Source organism: Triturus cristatus, chromosome 4_2, assembly GCF_964204655.1.
Source record: "Triturus cristatus chromosome 4_2, aTriCri1.1, whole genome shotgun sequence".
NCBI lineage: Eukaryota > Metazoa > Chordata > Amphibia > Caudata > Salamandridae > Triturus > Triturus cristatus.
This window is the reverse complement of record NC_140586.1, coordinates 417,931,839-417,951,043: the sequence shown is the minus strand read 5'-3', so window position 1 is coordinate 417,951,043 and position 19,205 is coordinate 417,931,839. Positions and strand designations below refer to the sequence as shown.

The following is a 19,205-nucleotide window of genomic DNA, read 5'->3' as shown; positions in this document are numbered from 1 at the left end:
ATATCAATCTAACAATGGAGTTGATGCCCATGCACACTATCATCGAAAGGAGGAGTCACCTACCTCGTGACTGGAAAGACTTCTTTGAAGAATAACAAAGTGCAAACATCCGGACCCAACACTTGATGGCGAGCTATGCACAGCATGTGATCTACAGCTCACATACTTCGAACCTATTTTCTAGTTTGTCACATTATCAGTGATTTATTTTTTTATTCTAAAAACACACAAGGCCAGTTGGATAGAAATGTAAAAGTAATTGCAGAATATCTGAGCATCTGTACCCCGAAGGAGTTTTAGAAAAGTGGTGACATGTAGCGCAGCTTAAGCAAAAATTGCTTTGTTTATTTTCTTTTTTTATGGCACATACATGCATCTAATACCTTTACATTATTTTCAGGATGGGGTGTTGGTAAAGGAGAAATCTTTCTTGCTGTTCAGAGGGAAGGATTCCCCAAATGCATGCAACAGAACGGATAGAAAGTGGAATACGCGTTCAATGGCTCTACCTGATAACTAAGAGTTACACCTTCCATCCAGTACTCATATTTACAACATACCCATGAACAATGGTTAAGGAAGAAAAATAAATAGTACTCTCTGTGAAAATAAGTGGCTGCAGTGCATAAAGTATAATTTGGCTACCAGCTACAACTGTTGTGAAATTTTTACATATTGTTTTACAGACAGCATTGACCGTTTTCTGACAAATCATTTTGTGAGGCAAAGGGATCGCGACATAGGGCCTCTTGGAGAAATGCTTACCAGTAGCATAACAAGCTTTGCAGAAGGAATGGTGGGGAAAATCAGATACGAAACCCAAAAAAGTTTTCGGAAAAATGAGAGCAATCAGTGTGAGGAAAAGAGTGGGTCATAAAGATGTGCATTTCAGAAGTAGAGTAAGGTAGCAAGTACTCCAAAAAAGTAATTCAATGCATTTGTCATCATCATCCATTTCAAGCACTGCCTGATAATCTAATCCTTTCCCTCCAACCACTGTTAATCCTTGTAAAAGATTTGACTTCCCTAAACCTCATGGTATCTGTCCTTCCAGAAACCAAGTTGACTGTCCCTCAAATGAATATGTCAGTTAGGAGGCTCATTGTGTGCGGCATGTCTTTATTGCCTGGGTGGCTTGCTAGAGTCTGCCCTAGAATTACTTGAAAAGCTCAATGTGCCTCTCTGTCGAGCCCCGATTCCCCTCAGTCACAATATAGGTCTAGCTCCTTCACTGTCGCATTTTGACCTGCCCTCTCCTGCATCTCTTTATATTATTTTTCTTCCTTCCGTGTTGGCTATGCACCTAATGAATATTTTTTCTGTCCAGTGAGAAACCAGAGTGTTGAGGGATGACCACTTGATTCACAATGTCCCATTTTCATTTCCTCTATCTGGTACCTGTTTTCTGGTTCTCCTGTTTCCTCCCCACTCCATCAGCACAATTTCCCCTTTTACACTCCCATTTCCCTCGTTCCTCTCCATCTATTTTTCTCACCCTTCTCTGACTCAGAGTCTCTCACTCTCTGTTTGTCTGGGTTTCTCAGTCTACTTTGATCTCTCTGGGTCACACTAGGTTTGTTTTGGGAAGTGCTAAAAGGTCATGGATAGGTAGGGGAAGAGATGAGGACCAATAGATTAGAGGAAATAAAGGTCTAAGGGGAAGAGTGTGAGGAAGGGCTATTTGTCTGAAGATACGAAAGTAAAGTAGACAGTAAGAGGGTGGAGAGGGGTAAGAGATGAGGAGTGATCGAAAAAGAAGAGCGGAGGGAAGAATAGGATTATGTGCCTGTGGGGTGGGCAGAGCTGCTCACCCTACACCCCCAAAGCCCTCCCTCCTCCCCTCATCTGACTTCATTTGGCCAGCCTCCTGAGTATAGATGTAGACCGTGTCCTTTGTTTTCTTATGCAGAGGTACAACGTTATCCATTGCTAGCCTTATTGAGAATGATGCTAATGAGTGTTGATGAGAGAACATGCTGTTGAGGAGCCAACTCTTAGGCTTTGGTGCCTTGTTGGGTGTGATGACTTCAGGGAGTGTCTCTAATGTGTTCCTTTGTTGTGGGGCAAGGTATACTGGTACCAATGTGGATGTCGTACTAAGGTGGCAATGCTTAGCCAAAAGTGTGCCCCTGGTGTTGTGTGAGTGATAGTATGCGCTTTCTAAAAAAAAAAATAACAGACCTTAGAATTTACAAGTGAGGTAATGTTTATCATCCAAGAAAATTACCCAAACTAGAGTACAAGATTATCCCTTTAATGCAACTTTGGCAAGCGATACTGATTTGTAATCATAGTGTAAGATCTTAAAGAATACACAGAAGGGATTAGAGGATCTTCCCCAGCAAACTGTTTCATAGTTGGTACAAAATTATTGATTTTACAGTACTTTTAGCATACCTCGTTAGTATAAAACTGACAGAGCTTCAAGATATTTACTTTTTGCATGTAATAAATACTGATCCATTATAGCTCCAAATGTGTATTGTTTGCAGTCCCACTTGGTAAAAAGACTGTCCCTTTCTCATCAGCTGGACAGGCTATATCTCATTAACATTCTCTCTTTCTTCTCTTTCTCCCTTCTCTAGCTCTGCCTCTTAATTATCTATCTCTCTTCATGTGATCCTCTCTCTGTTCTGAGTCCCTTATCTTCTTTGTGCCTCCTTTCTCACTATTGCGTGCCTTCTCTATCCAGTCAGTCTTGCTAAAACTGTTTCTGTATCAATGTTTTCCTTCATTTTCTCCCTCCCCTTTATTTACTTTCTGTTTTTACTATTGCTTCTCCCCAACACCTCTTCTCTTCCTCTTTCATTTTCTCTTCCCTCTTTCATCCCTCTTCCTAGGGCTGCCATTCTCATCATTCTTCTCTTTCTCCCCAACATTCTTGTCTGCATCTCTATATTTTTTTCTTTTCTCTGCCCCTTCCTTCTCACCTTTTCGCTCTCCTTTGCTCCCGCTTGCACTTTCTGTATGTCCTTCATATTTCTATCCCTTTGTTCCTGTATCCTCGCTTTCTTTCACTTACAATTTTGTTATTACCCTCATTTTCTCCTATCTCCAACATATTCTGTGATCTCTCCTTGTCTTGTCTGCTCTTTTATGCATGCCTCCTCTTATTTCTTTCCCTCGCGGCCCTGATTTCTTCACATCCCATCACTTTCCTCATTTTTTCCATCTTTCTCTCCCTCTTTCTATCTTTTCTATGCATCTTTAACTCTTTGTTGTCACCCTTTTCTGTCTCACTTCCTTCTTTTCCTTTCTCCTCTGTTCCCTGTTTCTCAACCTCTTTTCTTTCAATCATCACCATTTCTAGGCTAATTATTTTGAATATACCTCATAATAGTGCTCTCCCGAAGCCCTAATTTTCAATATTTCAATGCATATTAAACATTCTTTTTTTTTCTTCTTAGTTTTTCACCCCAAGGTCCAGCGTTCGCCAAAACCTTTTGATTGTACTAAATGTATATATAATACACTTACTTATATGGGCTTTCAGACATCTCTCCATCTATTGGTCTATTGTTTCATTCTCATTTCTTCTGCTCATTAGGAGCATCGGACAATGGGTCAACCCATTTTAGCCATTGGCTAACTTCACTGTGAGCATCGGCATTGCCTCTTTGACAGTAGTTCCATTCAGTGCCAGGGATTGCTACAGCAATCTGTGCATTTGAGACTAAAAATATTAGCTGTTAACCAATTTTTGCTCAGTCCAGCATCTTTCCCAAAAAAAGTTACCAAAAGAACGACAAAACGAGTACTGAAAATATGGTCAAGTCTATTCATCCGTTATTAATACGAATGTATACAGTGGGCATGTGTGTGTCCAATTGGTTCTACAGGGACCAACTGATGTAATGTCAATGCAGAGACAGCAGAATCTCATGTACTCTGCTGACCTACTCTTGTATGATTTGACAACGGCCCAAATATTGACAGTACAAGTGAAAATGATATCCGTTTATCTACTGACAAGAAGTATAAAAATAAATACATTGTGCGGAAAAAAAAAAGAATGACAAAGCAAAAATACATTGATAAAGTCTAAAGGATGGTGGACAATGCAAGACCTATTTGCTTTGCTAATGATTGTTATGTGTTATACTCTATTCCTGTTGCAACCTCAAGTTCCACAGTATCATGTTTCTTGATTCCACAATTATGGTGACCTGTGCTTGATGTAGCACTTGTTACAACAGATGTCAGCAGAACGTTTGTTAATACACATTTTATAAATGTGTGAAAGGCTATGTAGCCCCTACTGAAAGTAATAATTGTTCCCTATATGATAGGCACACATTTCTGCAAAAGTCACAATAGTGGATCATTTGCCCACATTAGGCCATGACGAAATTTCGGTTATAGACAAACTCTTGTGAAAATCACAAATTTTGTGCTTAAGCAAATTTTGCAAAATGTCTTGCCATTTTATGAGTGCAAATGTTTTCTTAAATGTTGCCCACAGGACACTAGTTTGACCATAACATGTCTTAGGGGGACAGCAAAACCACAGTAGAGGTACATTTTTCTTCAAACCAATATCCAACTGGATTCCTGTGTGGATCTTGAACACAAGGCATGCCATCACATCCAATTTTTACTCAAGATACAGGGCCAACGATATGTAAACATTACTTGCATTTTGGAAAAAATGCAATTGCGGCCACTCCTAACCCACTAGTAACATACTACACATACAAAATACAACCCAGAGATAGATTGTAAAATATATTTTGTACAGTTCAAGTCAAATTAGTGCCACATATTATAATTGCCCTTGCCTTACAAAACCCCCCATTTAGACTACTGTTAAGATTTCTTTTCTAATGCGACATGCATTTTAAGTTGTCTTTGGAAAGCAGACCTCTTTTCAGATTATCATTGCTCGCTTTCCCATAATTTCATACCGATACTAGTAGCTTCCATTTTCTACTTTAGTTGTAATGGGAGCATGCAAGGCACGATACACAGGTCAGTCCCTGGATGGCTACACCTGCGGTTTGATATGTGGTGTCACTGCTATTTTAAACCTACCCCTAGGACGCCTTATGTAAGCCAGGTGACTGTTTATCATTATAAAAGCGAAATCACAAGAAGCAACCACAAAAATAAACTGAACCAAGACCAGTAAAACTAGAAATGGCTCTCCGGCTTCAAGCAGGTGAGAACGACCCTTGGTCTGTCTGCTGCAACCCATTCAGCCCCTCTCACGGCCACTGAAAGGGAGGCTGAAGCCCTTAGCCCAATGGGTGTTGCGCCCCTGCATTCAGCAGGTGAAGAAAACTACTATACCTAAAGTCTTAGGTCCCTATGACTTAGACCCTAGGAGGATCTCGAAAAGAAAACAAGGCCTGGCTGAAGTTAGAATCAGGGTTCAGAGCAGGATCCAAGAAGGCAGCGGTTTCAATAGTCTATTCCCTGTAGACCAAATTCAGGAGGCCATACTAGAACAAGCTTTCAACGCTTGCAGAACATGTAAAGTTAGGGATGCGTGACAGGTAGCTTACAGACAGATATATGGACTGGGTGTTTAAGTCACTAAGGGGAATTCATAGGTGGATGTGTGTGAATATGTGAGTTCTGATACCATTCTCTCATGTCATATTCCACATCCGAATACTGATGTTCCTGCTACAGTCACAGATTGCTGTTTGTGTCGATTGCTTGGTTTTTCACGTACTGAGGAGTAGCCTGAACCTAAAAGGCCATTGTTATTTGGAGCATCTCAGCAAAAGCTTAAGTAAATAAACTCTACATAGGCAAACAGCACTCTACCTATTTTAAAAGGTTTTGAATGTGCGCAGCACATGCTCTGCAATCCTTGCTTTGGTTCTGCACCTGTTCAAAATGTGGAGGGCCGCCAAGTGAGAGACAAACTGCTATTATAACCTACGTTTTGCATCGACATGTTATGTGTATCAAATAAAAAATACATATAAATTCTAATTTTGTACTCACCATGGACTGATCTTCATTAATGGAATTGGAGCGCAAGTAAAAAAGACTGTTAGCAGCAAGAAGGATTTTCGCCCCCAAACATCTGAAAGGGCACCTATGAGAGGAGCACTGAGGAACGATAGCAAACCCTGAAAGACACAATAGAACATGTAAGAATCTCATGTAATTTCCTACCTGAAACCTACCAGGAAAGGTTATATGGTTATCTAAAGGTCAGCTGTTTCAGGAAGACAGCTTGAATACATTGCAAATTATTTTGATTACGCTATGGCTTAAGTGTAGATGTCCTTGCAAGAAAACCAGAAAAATATGATAATGTTTTCACTCCTGTAATCATAGGAACAACAATCAGAAATGTGTTTGATAAAGTTGGACCAGTAAGTCAATTAGTTGGATGTTACCACCATCAAACCCCAAAAGCACTTCAACTGAACTTGTGTAGATGTCTCAACAAGAGATACACCGTTTCGTTTTAATAGGTAAATAAAGCTGGTCTTGTTTATATTTTTGCAATGTTCTTGATATGCGATTTATGTGAGTCTTTCTTTCAACCAAACCCCATCAAATTCCATTAACCACTTCAGTACTGTAGCAACAGACGTATTTATGCCTGAAATGCTTTATAGGCCATTGGCCTGTTGTACTATTCCCACTTACAAATGAGGAATATGCAATTTTCACTCCGACGTGATGCTACTGTTGTACTGATAGGACACATTGCAAATTTAAAAAAAAGAATTTTGCGGGGAGGTGGTTAGGAGTCGACCTGCATAATGATTAATAATCGGGCATGTCTCAATTTGTTGTTTCTCTGTGATTGCAAGAAATGCATGGATGGAGGCCTGCAAGGTACAGCAGCCTATCCCCCTGCCACCCTCCCCCACCCCACCTGCCCGATTTCCATTCCCAAAATATATTTTTTCTTTTAAAGACCAGTCAAGTGACTGAAGCTGCTTAAAAAAAATCATAATACACGATGCTTTCTCTTGCGAATCAACTAACATCCCCTTTGAGGTGCCTGTATTTGATCAATGGTTGGAAACCACAATTGTAGTCACAAATCTTTCACACATTCCTATCGAATCACAGATCGCAATTTGTAAATTGGAGATTGTTGCAGAAGCCATTTAACAAGTAGGAAACGACTCTTCCAACTCATAAAATGGCATTTGTAAATTGCAAAACATATATATACACTTTTTTGCGGTCATTAAAAACTGATGTTACAAATCACAGGCTTTGCAACCGCAAAATACCTTTGTATATCAAGCCACATGTCTGAATACTTTTGGGGCATGGGGGGGATTGGTGCAGTGAAGAGTTTTAATCTATAGTGAGTTAATGTACACTTTTCTTTTTAATCAGAAAGCCAGTGTGTTAGAAAACCCCGGGCAACCGGGTTAGCAGTCACCCGGTTTTTCCCAACACAAGGGGTAGCTTGGCTCGAGCGGTCGGGGGTCAGGCACCGTGTTAAGCGTACGTCACACCCTCACAATAACCATGCGTTCATCCGTTCCAAAAACGACTCTACACCGTAAAAATTTATGAAAATATATCTGTTTATCTTGTTTTCTCTTAGTTGCAGGTTAAATAAATAATAACACTTACAGTACACAAAGCTTCTTCTGTAAAAAGAGTAGGTCAAATAAATAAGCTCAGATCATAAATAATCAATGAATAAATAGATGTGCATAAAATACATAGGCAAATAAATACTGCGAGGGAATAAATACTGTGAGACAAATACTGTGAGACAATAAATAGGATAAATACAAAGAATACAATACTCTCAATAAATATAAGCCATCAGTACACTTTCAAATCAGGTCACATTTGTGTGGTACTATGGGTTGATTTGGCCCAATCACAGCTTGTGGTTATGTGGATGGCCTGAGGGTGTCTCACCTAGCTTGGATAAGGCTGAGGCTAAAACTGAGGTAGATCAAGGGTAATCTAGGAATCTGGCTCTCCCAAACTACACAACCCCTCACACAGGTCACTGTATCAGTCTCAGTCCACCCCTGGCACTCCCAGGCTGGTCCTAACACCTCTCTAGCCCCTAGGATGGTCTCTTAGGGCTCCACAGGGCCTTAGGCGCCCTCTATTCCACTTACTGCCCTCTTTATGAACTTCTGACTCCGCCGGAGTCGCGTCGACGCCGTGAAGCGGTTCCGGTTCGATGTCGCTAGCCAGCCTCGGCTCGATGTCAGTTCTTGTAGACGCCGTGAGGCGGTTCCGGATCGATGTCGGCGGACGGCCTCGACTCGATGTCAGTTCTTGTAGACGCCGTGAGGTGGTTCCGGATCGATGTCGGCGGGCGGCCTCGGCTCGATGTCGCTGGGCAGCCTCGATTCGATGTCGGTCTCCGGCGTCACAGGGACACGATCTCCCTACTTCCGGGTGTCTCCGGAGTGCGACCTCCACTCCCGACCTCCGGTGCTCTTCCCTTCAGGTTCCGGCGACTCCGGAGTGCGATCTCCACTCCCGACCTCCGGTGCTCCTTTCCTCAGGTTCCGGCGACTCCGGAGTGCGATCTCCACTCCCGACCTCCGGCACGATTCACCTCGGTCTCCGGCGACTCCGGAGGGCGGACTTCACTCCCCCGTCGACGCCGCACACTCTACCTCAGGTGACTTCCTCCTCGACCTCTGGTGTCTCCACGACCTCCGTCGGCGCCCTCTCTCGACCTCTGGCGGCTCCGGGTACGACGTCTGCTTTCCAGTCAGCGCCGCTTCTTCACCTCCGGCCCCAGGTCTCTAGGCTTCTCGGCGTCGGACTCCAGGAAGATACCAATAGACAGGTCAGGAACTTGCTGTTCTTTACTTTCAAGGCCTGTTCCGGCTGTTCAGGTCCTTGAGTTGGTTCTTCTTGACTTTATCCCACACAGGGCTCTAGGCTGGGCTCAGTCAGTAGGGACTAGTATCAAGGGTGGGTTTCTGGACCCCACTCCAGGCACAAGTTTCCACCCCTGCTGCCTCACTCCTTCGTCCTTCAGTGTTGTGCTGCTCTCCCTTCACCAGTCAGGTGCCAACTGCCAACTCTGAGCTGGCTTCCCAACATTCTAAACCTGCCTCACACTGTCACAGGGTTCTAGAATGTTCTGGAAGGTACTAGTAGGTTCCAGTGATGTCACAGGTGACAATGGGTGGCCACCATTTTGTGTTTCAGGCCCTCAGACAGAAGTTCCAGGGGTAGGGAAAATGGCTCCCTGACCCTGCATCAACACTAAAAAGTCTGGTGGTTCCCAAAAAGGAAAAATACTAACAGGGTTTGAGGCAAAAGTGGGACAAAATAAATAATGATGAGGAGGGACCACCCAAAGGGCTGACAGGTCTAACACAGTGACATACTGAAGCGAATGTAGCAATCTGAGATTCTGCAGTAACACTACATTATGCAATTTACAAAAAAATGTAATTGGTATGATTTTCCGTTGAGACACTGACCTACAGAATGGGGAACTACAGCCTACATTTAAAGTCGCAACTCCACTTGCAGGTTGTACTTTTCTCACATCTGTTTCAGGTTTGCTGTGTTTCTTCTCTGACCAGTGATGCTATGCAATCATGATACACCTTCGGCACACTGTCATCATAAGCTTTTATAGAATTCAAGTGTCCACGGTGGAGGGCGCCATGGCTACTGTGTTACTTGGACATAAAAACGCTGGCAGGCATCTTAAAATACCAGTTCAGACATCTAGGGTTGCATGATGAGTGCACTTACCTAATCAGTCCATGAGTTTCATATATAAACAAAAATAAGAGAGGCACATGTAAACAGACAATTGCACAACAATCCTTGGAAACAGTCCACTACACACGGACGAGTGACGATGACAGGAACAAGTTAGGTTTGTTGTAACAGATCTTTTATTCGTAATGTATATGTAACACAGCCAACGCGTTTCACCCATGCGGGCTTCTTCAGGGCAAAAAAAAGTAGCCCAACAAGCGAAAATCGCCCGGGTTGGTCGAAGAAGCTATTGCAGAGTCCTAGCAACAAGTCTTCAATATACATACAATGTAAACCACACCAGCAATCACAAGTAAAAAAGTTGTCGCTAGTAATAGTTCACGAACGGTAACCTTGCGAACCCAAGCGCATCAAGTGTAGCGCTATATCGCCGAATTGTATACGGCCGAGAGATGTACTTCTTCCACGTATAATTTCGTCTTTTAAAATTATACGTGGAAGAAGTACGTCTCTCGACCAATAACGGTGGCTGGTCTTTGGAGGTGGGCAATTTGTGAGAGATTGTATAGGAAACCTTATTAGGGTTTACTTGTTATTACTTTTTGGATAATACCAGTAGTTGTGTGGCAGTATATACCCTGCCACTGAGATTCTGAGTGTTTTAGAGTTTCAGAATCACTATGCAATATGTGTACTATGTACACTGTTCAATCCCTATCAAATTAACTTTTGTTCTAAAACTGCAGTTGAGCCAAATGTCGTGCCAAAGTCACATTTTTCTTAAATATAATCACTTTTTACCACTTATATTTTTGGGGGCAAAAATTCAACAGAAAACAAAGTCATGAAGATTCAGGTCTGTTTATGCTGAATCATTACTAGGTGTTAAGTCTCAACAGTAACTAAGGTGAGGCAAATCTATTTCTGATCAATGAGACCATATACTTCATTTTACAAGTTCTTTCCTTCATCTGCAAACATCAGATGCATGTGACCAACAGCTTACCTTTACGCCTTGGATCAAGCCATTCATTAGAAATGTGTGTTTTGGGAAGGTTTCATGCAAGACCTAGGAGAGAAGAAAGAAGACTGTCAGTCAAGGGGGCTACAGCTACACAAGCAGAGGGGATAATTCCTCAAGACAAAAAAGTATTGCATTTTGATTGCCCTTTACCAGCTTCTCTCCAAAGAAACCAAAATATTCAGCAGAACCACATGATGATAGCACATAACATGCAATACAATTATAATAAGTTGGTTTGTTTCACTGTAACCCGGAAAAAAGTGTTTTTGTTTCCACATGTCATGATAATGAACAGTTTGTCAGGTGTCCAAAAATATATATTTAGAGCAAATCTAAAAAATTACTTACTAACCCGTTTAGAGAGGATCTGCTTTGGTAGCTCGAGCAGCAATGTTCCTATTGGGGTAGGACCAAACCTGATTTGCATATGAATGGGCTAATCTGAAATGGCATGGTGGACAAAAAACAATGAGTTGGAATGCTAGCCAAAGTGACAGCCAGTGGCTCTTAACCTTTTTACTTTGGTGGACCCCCCCACTCAATCATTAGTTAAAATCCGGGGACCCCCCACCAAGTCATTACTGGAAGCTGGTGATCTCAGCTTTAGACATTTCGATGATATAAACCTCAAAACAATACACAAAAATACAGCATTCATCAAGTACACAAAAGAAAAAATATGTTACTTAATTTAAATATATATATTTTAAAAAATCTTTTTTTAACGGGAGGGTTGAGGCGTTTCTAGATTTAACTGAGGCTACACATCATCCATACTACATTATTTTTGATGCATTTGAACTGCTCCCACAAATAAATCTGAGGGACCCAACTCGGGGCCTGATTCACAAAGGTAAACTCTAGACTCCGGCGTCTAACCTCTAGACTCCGGCGTCTAAGTTTATCGTCTTTGTGAATCGGCCCCTTAATTGTTAGCCTCCAATTGCAAATTCCTTCATATTTACTTAACAGTTTAATTTTTTCAATTTTATTTTTTTCTTCCTTATTTACATAAACTTTAATAATCTCTTAATATTTAATCTTCTAAGCAGTTGCAGACCCCCTGAGTAGATGTCACGGCCCATCAGGGATCCCCAGACAACAGGTTAAGGACCACTAGGTTAGACTATTTGCAAGCACTCCTCCCATCACGGTTTGTGTCTGATTATACCGAATGCCACACTACAGTTGTAACGGCGGTGTCTAAAAAAAAAAAATATATACATTTTATTTGGCTACGTAATGTACTAATTTCTGTAAGGTGACTCAAGTCAGCCATTTAAAATGGATCTTTCAGTTTAGTATTTTGACATGGCTAAAAAGAAGGCTTGTTTCACCAGCCAGTTGTTCAGGCATTTTTACAGAAATGTGACTAGCTGGTGTACATGTTCTGCCTCCTCAAAAATAAATTTTGTCACAGACGGAGTAGAACGGCTACTCAGAGGCCGGCACTGCAAAGGTGACTAGGGCTCACGTTTGGAGATGAGCCAATATTAGGATCACAAAATGTATTTCTTTTTAGTGATTTATTGGGATGCCACTATATATCATTCAAACTATTGAAGTGGCAGTCTAGAATGTGATGTCTCTTCATATGTAAGGGCGAGGATGAGGAATGGAGCAGAGGGTAGTGGCTCACTGTCTTGGGTAGAAGGAACTACATGGAGCAGCGCACCTTTAGTAAAGGTAATTCTTAGAATGCCTATTCCGTAGTAGATCCTTGACCTCCGACGAGAGAGGTATGGGATCTTACCTGATATTTCACGTTTTGGTTTGCGTTTTTTGGTTTCAGTAGAGCATCCATGCTCTAGTCCTATCCAACAGAATACAGTCTTATTTGTGAGAGGTTATGATCTTCTATCACTAATGGAATAATATCAGTATCTCGAAGTTCCCTAGCTGAGATGGTCTATTAGTGATACAATGACACTGTTCAATGCTTTGAGGAGCGACACTTGTAGAGGCGTGGCTTTTTCATTGACATCTCACAAGATAAGCTCTCTGTGGAGTTGTCAGTTGCCACACGGTTACCGTGTCCTTAAAGTAGGCAGGCTATGCTGGTATAGTTGTCAATAAGTTTGTATGGAAAACATTTGCTGTGCAACATTCAGCACCCTGGTGGCCCACTTATAAGAAAGTGTGTCCTTTGATGAAAGGACTAAACAGACTTCGCTGTTTCATTTACTTTTTTCTGCACTCAAGGACATCTTGCACCTTTGTTCAGAAGCCTGCAGCCATGCATGTCACTTTAAGCCCTGTCAGTTACCTACTAGCTGAGTCTGCTGCACTGAGAGATGATACAATGCTAGTGTTTGCCACCAATGTGCTCCCCTGCACAATGGCAAATGCCCATTTCTTGAGTTTCTAACTATATACTGCAAAAGGTAATCAATCAATATTCTGCCACTGCTGGTGACCATACGTGTTGATTAAAACCGTGAAATATGTAAAATGCCACACCATGGCTGTCCACAACTCTTACATTCTTCTCTGTTACAGCCATCTTCTTGCTTTTCTCACCAGCAGGACAGCATGGGAGAGGCAGTAGTAAACCTCTGATTAAAGAAATCTTCTGTGCACTTCTATGCAGTAGTTATGGTACAGCAGTGCCTCGTAGGCCGGGAGAACAAATTTATATGGAAATCATTAGTATTTATGTTCCCTCTATCCTGCATGTCACTTAACTCAAATAGGCAGGTACACAGGAAAATATCTTTATCCAAATATTTTTTTAAAGACTGGAGTTTAGGCAACAAACTGGTAAATCCTCTGTAGAAGTATTTTGGTAGGAGTATCTCAACTAAGAAGCAGGAGGCCTCTTTCTCTTCTTTGGCATCTATATCATACAGAAGTGGAAACCTCAAATGGGGGTGATGTCTAATGGGGTAGGAGTAAAAGTCCTTGGATGGAGAGTCAGACTGATACTGGTTCCATATTTTCTCTTACTGCTCCACAATATCATATGGGTTTGGGACGAAGTATTCCCGCGGCCATTTATAGACTGGAGTTATGGGGATGCAGGCTCCTATTAAGTGAAGCTAAGCTCCTCCTAGAGTATATTCTGGGCAGGTTTCCCAGAAATGTGAGGGGAACCCAAAGCAATTCTCTGTCACCAAACAGTTACATTTTAAGGTTGAGACTATGAGACAGCGGAACTAACTGGCTGCAAAAGACCTATTTAGGGCTTACCAAGAACATACCAGTACTTGGAGCCTGTCTATTGCTTACCACTGGCTAGCTTTGCTGTCAGTCTTATTTGTCGGTTATTCATGTTCCAGCTTTTTAATCTTGTGTTTGTGCCTCCCATTGAGCATAGACGCTTCACCATCTCTTTTGATTGGCTGGCTTCCAATGCCGGCTTTTTAAGAACTACTTTGTTCTATTTGGTTATGCACGCCACGAGAGTGAAGGACAAGTTACTTACCTTCAGTAACGCCTTATCTGGCTGAGACATGATCTAGCCGCAGATTTCTTACCTTTGAATTTCCCAGGCATCAGACTGGATCTGGAAGATTAATCTTCAAGCAATATCCCTGAGCGCCGGTGGGTGGCATCAGTCTGCTCCGCGTGATGTCGTTGGAGTCTTCCGTGCCGGAAGTGACATCCGCGTCACTTATATAGGCGCCACTTCGGTGCGCTGAAGTCCGTTACTTTTCATGACTATCCACGCCAGAAACGTGGAGTCAGGAAGAGTAGACATTGGTGTGTTTTCAAGAAACTAGGGCTCTGAAAGGGAACAGCCCTGACACTAGAAACTTGTCCGCAGTGCGGGGAGGATGGGTGGGTCTGTAAAGAATCTGCAGCTATATCATGCCTCAACCAGATAAGGAGATACCAAAGGTAAGTAATTTGCCAATCTGATAGTGGCATCTAGCCACAGATTCCTTACCTCTGAATACATACCCATGCAATGCCATCCCCGGAAGGACTTGTCATCTAGTTCCTATAAACCTATATAGGATCTGCCCATTTAGACAACATACACTGTAGGATTGGTGTGCAGACTAATTCTAGACACCCCTACCGGGTATGTTTGCCTGTATACCAGCTGGCTCACAGTGCCACTAGAAACCCCTCTTACCAAGGAGAGAATAGTTCTTGGCAACTATCGAAAATGACAACCCTGACCCCTCAGAATCGTGGAAACAGTGATACTTGTCGCTCATTCACTCGTGCTCACCTTGTCTCAGAGAGATACACAGAATAAACAGTGGGGACGTTTTTCAATAAGCATTTATTGAACCAGCGTCATTCTAGTGTAAAATAAGTGTGCTGAAATAACCATTAGAAAGTAACAGATATAAATGATTATTAGCACCAGAGTAAAAGGATGGTAGATTTATACCATCATGCTAAAACAATGAATACATGCAAGTATATAAAAAACATGACAGTAATAAATGCGCACTCCTACGATGCATCCTTAACTAGATGTACCCAAGTGTACCTAGAATGTATGTGGGTGTAAAGCCAAGAATCCCTCTAGAATAAAGTCAACCCCATTACCTGAAGTGAGAGACTGTGGGACCCCGTCTTGGTCTCGAGGTGGACACCCCGCAAGGGAGGTCAGACCACTGCGAGCTGGTGTGCCTGCGTGCAGAAGCCTCAGCGTCTCACGTCAGTCTTTTGGTATGGAAATCCTTTTCTCCTCCGAATCCCTCAGCAAGATATGGTGTATATATACCCAAAGTGGTACCCTGTGGGGATATACCTTGCTGGGTCATGTCGGACTAGGATGATGGAAGGAATGATCCTTATACATCGTTATTATATAGGAGATGGTAGGCCTGCTGTCCTGCTGTGATTCCAAGAATCCTCATGCATAATGAATGAGGTTTAAACTTTTCGGAGAAAACCCCATGTCATTCCTGGACAAAACCGCAACTAGGTAAAAGGTCAGTACTAAGAACCGGTATGTAGTGTAATGGTACGGAGAATATAGGTGAGAGGTTAGGTGACTACCTGAGCCTATATTGGGGTGCCTACATGGAACATAACAGACTGCGGGCAAATTTACACTAGGAAGTCTTGCAAGACTGATGAGCCAAAATGTCCTACCCTGCGCACTTGACTATCCTCAATCAATCAATCAGGGGTTTATAAAGCACGCTACTCACCCGTGAGGGTCTTGAGTGCTGGGAGGGGGGGGGGGGAGGGGTAAGGGGTTGCAGCTCCAGTTTAGTCGAAGAGCCAGGTCTTGAGGTTCTTCCTGAAGGTGTGCTGGGTCGGGGAGCATCTGATGTTAGCTGGGAGCTTGTTCCAGGTCTTGGCTGCGATATAGGAGAAAGCTCTTCCACCTGCTCTATTTCTGCGGATGTGAGGGGTCTCTGCCAGTGCAAGGTCGGTGGAGCGGAGGTTCCTTTTGGGTACGTGGAAGGAGACTCTCTCGTTGAGGTATTTGGGTCCGATGTTGTGGGGGATTTGTAGGCGTGGGGGACGGTTACTCTCTTCTCGACGGGGAGGCAGTGGAGGTCTCGTAGGTGTTGGGTCATGTGTTCGCGCCGTGGGGTTCCGAGGAAGAGTCTGGCTGCGGCGTTCTGGAAGGTTTGGAGCTTGTGTAGAAGAGTTCTGTTGATTCCGGCGCAGACGACGTTGCCGTAGTCGAGTCTGCTGGTAATGAGTGCGTGGGTGACAGTCCTTCTGCATTCGGGGGGTATCCATTTGAAGGTTTTACGTAGAATGCGAAGGCAGTTGAAACTGGTGGAGGCGACGGAGTTGATCTGGCGAGTCATAGGGAGGGAGGAGTCACGGATGAATCGGAGGTTCCGTGTGTTGTCTGTAGGGGTGGAGGGCCACCAGGTGTTGTCCCAGGCTGAGGTGGGGGGTCCAAGGATGAGGACCTCAGTCTTCTCCGAGTTGAGCTTCAGGCAGCTATCTTTCAGCCAGGCCGCGACGTACTTTATTCCATCCTGGAAGCAGCATCTGGCGTCTTCATGAGGGAAAGAATGAGCTGGGTGTCGTCGGCGTAAGACACTATGCTGAGCCCATGCTGTCTGACGATGGTGGCGAGGGGGGGCCATGTAGATGTTGAAGGGCGTGGGGCTGAGCGATGATCCTTGGAGTACTCCGCAGTTGGTATCCGTGGGTTCGGAGAGGAAGAGAGGTTGTCTGACCCTCTGGGTTATGCCGCAGAGAAAGGATTGGATCCAGTTGCGGGTGGTTCTTCGTATCCCTGCGTTGCGAAGTCTGGCTGCGAGAGTGCGATGTGAGACGGTGTCGAAAGCTGCGGAGAGGTCTAGTACGATGAGGGCCGCAGTGTGTCCCTAGTCGAGTAGCATGCGGATGTCATCAGTGGCGGCGAGGAGGGCGGTCTCGGTGCTGTGGTTGCTTCGGAATCCGGACTGTGAGGAGTCTAGGATGGAGTTCTCTTCGATGAAGGCGGTCAGCTGAGCGTTTACGAGTCTCTCAGAGACTTTGGCAGCGAAGGGGAGGAGAGAGATGGGCCGGTAGTTTTTCCGGTCCGTCGGGTTGGCTGTGGGTTTCTTGTGGAGGGGTTTGACCTCTGCCCGCTTTCAGTCGTCTGGAAAAATGCCAGATTTGAAGGAGGCGCTGATGGTCCGTCCTAGTTAGGGTGCGATGGCGGCGGTGGCCCTGTGGTAGATGTGCGGTGGGCAGGGGTCCGTGGGGGCTCCAGAGTGGGTGTTATTCATGGTCGTGGTGATGTGTTAGAAGGTGGCGGGGTTCCAGGTCGTGAGGGTAGGCTTGTTGTCGGTGGTGGGGAGGGGGGTGGTGTCCGGCGTCTGTTCACTGAAGTTGTCGTAGAGGGTCTTGATTTTCAGATGGAAGTAGGAGCTGAGCTTGTTGCAGAGTTCCTGGGATGGTGCGACGTCGGGGGGTTTGGTGAATTGCTGTATGATGTTGAAAAGTTCTTTGGCGTTGGTTGCGTTGGTGTGGATTCTGCTCTTGATGAAGGACTGCTTGGTGTCTCTTATGTGCTGGTGGTATTCCTTCAGGGCGCTCCTGTGGCTGTTAAGGTCTTCCGTGGTTTTCCCGTTCCACCAGGTTTTCTCGAGGAGTCTGCTGGCGTGCCTGGCTTCTTGGAGTTGGGTGGTGAACCAGGCGGCCTTCAGGGGCATGGTTTGGTGGGGTGGCAGAGGGGTGAGAGCTTGTCGGCGCAGTTGGAGATTCATCGGTGAAGTTCTTAGGCTGCGCAGTTGGCGTCGGTCGTGGCGGAGGGGGGGGGCCTTGGAGGAGGGTGGGTAGTAATGTTTGGTAAACATGTGCATGGATGCCCAAGTTGTTTCCTGACAGATGTCCAGGACTTGGACTCCACGTTGCAAAGCAGGGGCAGCAGCCTTAACTTTAGTGGAATGAGCCCTTAAACCTTCAGGAGGCTGCTTCCTTCTTGGCCAGAGCCTAGCAAAGTTTGATGCAGAGGACGGCCCACTAGGAATGGTCCTCTTCTGCACCGCAAGACCTTTCTTCACTCCAACATACCCTATGAAGAGTTGGTCATTCACCCGGAATTCTTTTGTGCAGTCAAGGTAGAATGACAATGCTCTTTTTGGGTCCAGGCAGTGGAGTCACTCCTTTTCTTTGGAGGGATGCGGAGGAGCATAGAAAGTGTGCAAGGTGACGGACTGAACCACGTGAAATGGAGTTACCACTTTCTGAAGGAAAGGGACCCTAGTGCGAAGCATCAATTTGTCAGGCAATATCATGACAAAGGGAGGTTTGGACAATAGAACCTGCACCTCACTCACCCACCTGAAAGATATAATTGCCACTAAAAAGGCTGTTTTGATGTTGAGCTGCAGGAGGGGGCAAATATGCAGAGGCTCGAAAGGCCCACACATTAGGAAAGTCAGAGATTAAGGTCCCACAGAGGCATAATGAAACGGGCAGGAGGGAACACATGTACAAAGCCTTTCAGGAATCTATGTAAAAAAGGTGATTTATATAGGGAGGGTTGGTCTGGCAGCCTCAGGAAGGCAGGCAAAGCCGAAGATACTCTTTCAAGGTACCCCACAGCAAGGGACAAAGCAAAAAGCAAAATATCAGAATGGAAAGCAAAAAGAGAGTCAATATACTTTTTTGTACAATATTTTACAAATACGTATACAGTCTTCGTGGAGAGACACCTGGCTGCCAGAATAACATTGTAGACTTTGGGAGGAAGGTCGAAATCCATCAACTGCCGCCGCTCAATCTCCTGCAAGGTGTCGCTGAGTTGACATGTGCGACAGAAAATCCTCCCGAAAGGGCACCCTGATCGGAGGATCGATGGTCATGCTGAGAAGCTCGGAATACCAGACTCTCCGTGCCCAGCCCCGATCCACAGCGATGACTTGGGCCCGGTCATTCCAGATCTTCTTGAGAACTCTGGGCAGGAGTGGTATGGGCGGAAAGATGTACAGGAGGCCTGAGCTCCACTTGAGACGAAAAGCGTCTGAGTGAGAGACGCCTTGGAAACTCCAGCGCAAAACTGCTGACCTTGCACGTGCTCTGCTGAGGCGACTAGATCTAACCAAGACTCTCTCCACTGTTGAAGATGACCCTGCGCCACCTCCAGATGGAGACGCCATTTGTG

The 19,205-nt window shown here is 44.3% G+C and overlaps 1 protein-coding gene across 1 annotated transcript in view; it reads right to left on the bottom strand.

Annotated features, from left to right (window-relative positions):
* The window catches only part of SLC71A1 (solute carrier family 71 member 1), a 332,367-nt gene that overhangs the window by 178,474 nt on the left and 134,688 nt on the right, over positions 1-19,205 (bottom strand). Inside the window, exons 3-4 of the mRNA XM_085601886.1 lie at positions 10,658-10,720; positions 5,956-6,083 (exon numbers count right to left, since the gene is read on the bottom strand). Of these exons, the coding sequence (XP_085458012.1) occupies positions 5,956-6,083; positions 10,658-10,720 (191 nt within the window). The remainder of the gene's footprint in view (positions 1-5,955; positions 6,084-10,657; positions 10,721-19,205) is intronic.